Source organism: Triticum aestivum, chromosome 2A, assembly GCF_018294505.1.
Source record: "Triticum aestivum cultivar Chinese Spring chromosome 2A, IWGSC CS RefSeq v2.1, whole genome shotgun sequence".
NCBI classification, from domain to species: domain Eukaryota; kingdom Viridiplantae; phylum Streptophyta; class Magnoliopsida; order Poales; family Poaceae; genus Triticum; species Triticum aestivum.
In genome coordinates this window covers 129,790,612-129,796,546 of record NC_057797.1, presented here as the reverse complement: position 1 = coordinate 129,796,546, position 5,935 = coordinate 129,790,612, and the positions used below count along the sequence as shown (strand labels likewise).

The 5,935-nt window shown below is 46.3% G+C and overlaps 1 protein-coding gene across 1 annotated transcript; it reads left to right on the top strand.

Annotated features, from left to right (window-relative positions):
* The first annotated feature begins 2,097 nt into the window (after window positions 1-2,097).
* Window positions 2,098-4,020, top strand: LOC123191585 (protein NEGATIVE GRAVITROPIC RESPONSE OF ROOTS-like). The gene is made up of 5 exons (XM_044604261.1): window positions 2,098-2,287; window positions 2,380-2,921; window positions 3,083-3,266; window positions 3,530-3,594; window positions 3,733-4,020. The coding sequence occupies exons 1-4, from the start codon at window positions 2,098-2,100 to the stop codon at window positions 3,547-3,549; spliced, it is 936 nt and encodes a 311-aa protein (XP_044460196.1). The 3' UTR covers window positions 3,550-3,594; window positions 3,733-4,020.
* The last annotated feature ends 1,915 nt before the right edge of the window (window positions 4,021-5,935 follow it).

The following is a 5,935-nucleotide window of genomic DNA, read 5'->3' as shown; positions in this document are numbered from 1 at the left end:
CCATCGGTTTTAGTCTCTTGGCTGCCTGCATGGGGCGTGCTTTTCTCAAGGACGATCTTCGATCCTTTTACCTTGACCAGCTAATTTTGTACTCCCTCTGTAAACTAATATAAGAGCGTTTAGATCACTACTTTAGTATTCTAAACGCTCTTATATTAGTTTACGGAGGGAGTATGTGCGTTATAACAGGGTATACATACATAGACCGTTAAAACTCCGCAATGGCATCCAATGATCATATTGGAAGGAGAGATCCTACACTTACGGGAAATTTTCAATGAAAAACTCTTACGGGGCTGAGGTGGAGACGCAGGAATTAACCATGGGCCAGTCCAGAAGGTTAAATCCATGCCAAATGGAGGGCCTCTTCAATTTGCGGGATTGTAGAAATGCAGGGATAGAAGAAAAAACACTACCATGCCCTTTCATATCCTACATGATTTGAGTTTGTTTGATTGCATCACAGAGAAAACAAAGGATATTTTAAAAGAAGTTGAAGTGGATGCTAGATTTTCTATGAAATATAGTACAAATGATTTCTTATGAAAAATATCGTAGGATTCAATCAAACGACCAAACAAAAAAATTATAAGGATTCTAATCCTCCAAAAATCATTTGAATCAAAGAGGGACTGATTTGAAGAACATGGATTAGGCCGACCTCAACGGAATATGGGCCAGGCTCTACCTTGCCAATGACCTCCCTCCCCTCGATCACCTACATGCTGCTGGAATTTGCACGGGGTGCGCGGTGTGGTCAACGGTAAGTTGCGGCACAAGATGGGGGATATGGCAATGCAAGTTGGGAGGCTCTGGACGCTTGTCATGACAGATTGAGAGGGTAGGGTGGTGCGAGTGTAGCCTGTGTCTGTAATGGTCTGCCGGGGCATGTCATTGTGAGATTTGCAAGTTGGGGGATGTGGGTAGCAGCGGATTAATCGGGTAAGTGCCACAAGCGTGCGAATGAGGAGGTGGCATGCCATTGGCGGCGGTGTGTACGGTTGAGTTGGAGGCATGCATAGATGGTGCTTTCAATTTTTTTGCTCGTGTTGCAGTGTGGTTATGTGGGTACAAAAAAAACTCCACACTAAAAAATCAGAACGGAGCAGTAAGCACAACATTTGTACATAGGGAGAAAACAACCGGTACAATCATATCCCCGAGTTGTGATCCTATATTTCTACTCGTGTACTCCCTCCCTTGCGGTTTATTAATTATATGTTGCTATTTAAATTCCAGATTAAAATTTGATAAAATTAGAGTTACAAACAAGAAGAGAGGGAGTACATGCTCGATTGAAAAATCGACGTGATTTATTGTGAATGTTAGAGCACCTCTATATTTAAGCTCCCACGATAAGATAGGGACAAACAAGCGTTGCTTGCACCTAATTAACGCTAGAGCAAATTGCACAAATGCACAATATTTACATAATATTTGTTTTTTTTGTTACTGACTAGTCCTAGAATTGTGGGTTTTTGTTAAAATCCCCTAGAGTCGAGGTTTTGTATTACCTCAGCCCCAAATGTTGTGTATTTGTGCGATTCCCTCTTAACGCGAATGCTTCATTTCCACCACTGCCTTAGTCTATATATGGTAGAAAGGAGAAGTACAGCATACACTGTATACTCGTAACGGCGATTCTTGAAAACAGTAATGTATGCTTCAACTGGATGCAATTTGGCCTGATTAACATAGGTAGCCGTTTGTCCTTTTCTTCCCCTTATTGCAGTAATATATACATCAAGCAGTAAGCCTGCCACCGGATGTAATTCGGCCGCCAGCGCTCTCACTCACCCTATTTAATTCGTGGGGGCAGGGGACCCTTGCTCCATCCAAGTCACTCACTCGCTTCCTTTTTACTAGACGCGCTAGCTCTCAAGCTTTCGTCCCGATACATGCAGTAGTGGCCGCAGGAGAAGCCCCCGTGCGTTGTGTCCTCGCTCATCGCCAGGCAGAGGGCACCTGAAAACAGTTGCGTATCAGCTGCTCACCGATCATTCTCGCGGTTCTGGCAGTACTTGCGCCAATCTCACTGGGTAATTCACCGACCCTCCGACGAAGCCAGCAGCTTGTGCTTGAAGAGAGTAGGGATCGATGGGGGTAAGCTCGCTGCTGACGATGTTTTACAGTTCTTCTTCCTTTTGTTTTCTGATGAGTAGTGCAGCAGCTGACTGTGATGGTTTCGTCTTCCAGATCATCAACTGGGTGCAGAATCGTCTGAACACCAAGCAGGAGAAGAAACGATCCGCCGCCGCCGCCGCCGCGGGCGCGAGCTCGGTTCGCAGTAAGTCACTCGTTTCGTTTCACTCCCATGCATGCGTACGTACGCTTTCTGAAGAGCACGTAGATGCTCATGCATGCGTTTCACGTGCGTAGATGCCCCGGTCCGGGAGAATAGTTGCCGCGGCCAGGCCGACGACGAACTCCCCGGCGACTGGAGCATGCTCTCCATCGGAACCATCGGAACCCTCGGCAACGAGCCCACGCCGGCGCCGGCGCCAGATCAGGCGGTGCCGGACTTCACCATCGAGGAGGTGAAGAAGCTGCAGGACGCGCTGAACAAGCTACTCAGGCGCGCCAAGTCTAAGTCCAGCTCCCGCGGCTCCACCGCCGGCGCCGGCGACGAGGAGCAGAACCTGCCGCTCGACAGGTTCCTCAACTGCCCCTCCAGCCTCGAGGTCGACCGGCGGCTCTCGCTCAGGCTGCAGGGCGCCGATGGCGGGCAGAACGGGGAGTTCTCGCCGGACACGCAGATCATACTCAGCAAGGCCAGGGAGCTCCTCGTCAGCACCAACGGCAACGGCGGGGGCGTCAAGCAGAAGTCCTTCAAGTTCCTCCTCAAGAACATGTTCGCCTGCCGGGGCGGCTTCCCGCCGCAGCCCAGCCTCAAGGATCCAGTCGAAACAAAACTAGAGAAGGTAACACACATGTGATATTCGATATATACATATATTACCATGCAGATCTTAATAACCAGTGTTCACATAGCTAGCTAGGTTTTATTATTACGTTTCTTTTATGCATGGGCGATCATGCAATAATAATGTGTGTTTTCCTAACTTTTGTTGTGTATGTGTAGTTGTTTAAGACGATGCTTCAAAAGAAGATGAGCGCCCCGCGCCAGAGCAACGCGGCATCGTCGTCGAGGAAGTATTACCTGGAGGACAAACCAATGGGAAGGATCCAAATGGATGGTCACCACGACGAGGAGGAGGATGACTACGGAGAAGATGTCTTCAAGTGGGACAAAACAGATTCAGATTGTAAGTTTCCAGAGTTGATTAATTTCACTTCAGACTTAACTACTCCCTACGTTCCTAAATATAAAGCAAAATGAATGAATCTACACTCTAAACTACGTCTATATACATCTGTATGTAGTCCATATTAAAATCTCTAGAATGACTACTACTTTGCACTCATGTGTAATCAGACCCATGCATGCAGGAAAATCGAATCGTTTCTTTGCGGACGTAGTACTTAATAATAAGCATGGACTTATGTGTAATTTCTTGCTTTTTTGCAGTCATTGTTCTAGAGGTGTAAAGCGATAGCTGACACACAAGGTCAAGATCATTATGATGTGAAATGGTAAGCTCTATAACTGATACGCATAGTACTATCGAATTGCATGCATGGACGAATCAGTTAACCCTAAAGACCTTCAAACATCAACAGTTAGAGTTATCGTGCCAACTGCTGAATTTTGGATGGTGTAAAATTTTGCAGATTACACGGATGTTAATTATAATGCCATCGACGCTGTAATGATCCCGGTGATATATGTTGAACGACGTGTTGAACGCCAAATCGATGAGGCGGAGGACATATGATGGAATGCGCCAGGGTGTTGCACTGAACGAACGGGTCGACAAGCCAAGATTTGATCTGCTGTTCATAGGAGGAATCAGTTTTCAGCTTAACTAGTCTTACTCCCTCTTTCCTTCCTTTCTTTTTGAGGGATTACTCCCTTTGATTTTTGTTTCAGAGGTCTGATATATCCATGTTCCATGTATACTCCCCTTATATATAAATTCCTTTCCATTCTGTGGGATACTAGATGTTGCAGTAATTCCTACTAATTAGTGAAGTGAAGCAAAGTAAAACCTCATGTGCACTTTATCTTAGTCTAATCAATCAATGTGGTCGATCTCAAGATCATGGTGGAACATGGTGCAATGAAAGTATGTGCCATGAATGGACAGAAACGGTACAGCAACTAGGGTACTCGGAACATGAGAAGCGGCCGAAAACGGAAGGCCAGCCGGCCTGGAGCCGGGGGTTGCATCGATCCCAAATCTCCATTGGCATTTGGATCAGGGGCAGGTCCCCGGCACATTCGTGTGCGCCCGTGCCAACTCTGGAAAAAAAGGTACACATGAGTGGGCGCCAAGCAACGCTGTGCACCTTTGGCAAAGGCCGATGTGTCAATTGAATACGAGTCCATTGCAAAGTACAGCAGTACATAGTGTATCTGGTAAAAATTGGGAAAATGCCCACTCTCATCATTTGCTTGTCCCAAAACAAGCTGGATTTTGAATACCTTTGAGTAGTACTACTGTATATTCCATGCATGATGGACCATGTATTTGTCTAAAACACATGGCTGGCTGATCCACATTTTTAGAACTATGAAAAAACACTCAAGTCGAAGGGTTGAACCGAGCCCAAATCAGGACTGGGGGGTGTAAAACCTGGTGCAATGTGGTGCATTTCCTAAAATCTGGTGCAACAAGTAACCTATAGCACTTACATATGATCCACAACTGAAGAAGAAAAAAAACTAGAATCTCATTTTTCTTTCTTGTCGATTTTGTACTTGAACCGGGAAATCGGCATTTCCACAATGCCATCTTTCCATCCATACACAGCGCCTCAGCTCAGAAGCAGTGTACAAGTACACTACAGCACCGACAGCAGGCATGTGTGGCTGTTTTGAGATTGGCTGCTGGCATGTGGTCTTTGTTAGTTAAGGAAGGATCCTAGGGATCCACAAGGAGGAGAGAATGAGATGAGTTAAACCAGGAGACTGCCTGGCTAGATAGAGTTTACTTGCTTGTTTTCGACGAAAGTTCGCTATTCCCCTTTGTTTAGATGCAACTTGCGAGCCCTATTTCCATTGTAATTTTCTGCCTGGACAGGGCAGGGACACTCATGATTCGCCATTGGCGGACGGGCCGATCGACGCATAAAATTATGGAGCCCAGAAGTAGCGAGAAGCTGCCGCGATGTGGTCCTGAATCCCGTGTCGCTTTTGGGCGAGAGGATACGATCGATAGTGTAATGGGGTTTGTGAATCTTGCGACGAGGCTGAATATCTATCACATACTATGCGGCGTATGGTCAACCCGGCTCTGATCGGCCGGCGGCCGGCGTATCAGAAAGCCTAGTTCGTTTTGTCTAGACCAGATGAGATCGCACGCAGCTATATCTTGCTGGAATCGGCGCGGCGGCACGGCACGGCACGGCAGACAGTCGGCCGAGGGTTCAGATTTTGGTTGACGAAATGCCCTGGTGTTATTTCGGTTTTGCCGGCTATGTTGCAAGTGTTATTTTGTTTTGGGTTTTGATACACGACTTTGCTTGCCATTTGGTAGATTGCAAACCGAAAATTACGGACTTCTACAAGTAAGCATCCCCGTTAATCCCGTAATTATCTGCCTGATCTGGGGAAAAGAATACCTAATCATAAGGGTCCTTCAGAATCTTTTCGTGTAGCATTGCTCTGCAAACATGTCAAATTTTAGGTTTTAAGATTTTTATTCTAACAAGTGATGCGGTAAGGGTTGTCTTTAGGAGCAATGCCACACTCGGAAGGTTAGTTACGGGTTGCTAATTACAGTCTCACGTGATGTTATTTGATTGTATAGCACTAGGACTCATCGGAGATTATTAGGAGGTTTAGTAGGGGATTATGCCCCGTAAGAAATGT

Coding starts and splice junctions, on each gene's coding strand:
- LOC123191585 (XM_044604261.1), top strand. CDS start 2,098: ATGGGGGTAAGCTCGCTGCTGACGATGTTTTACAGTTCTTCTTCCTTT. Junction 2,288..2,379: donor GGGCGCGAGCTCGGTTCGCA/GTAAGTCACTCG, acceptor TCACGTGCGTAG/ATGCCCCGGTCCGGGAGAAT. Junction 2,922..3,082: donor TCGAAACAAAACTAGAGAAG/GTAACACACATG, acceptor GTGTATGTGTAG/TTGTTTAAGACGATGCTTCA.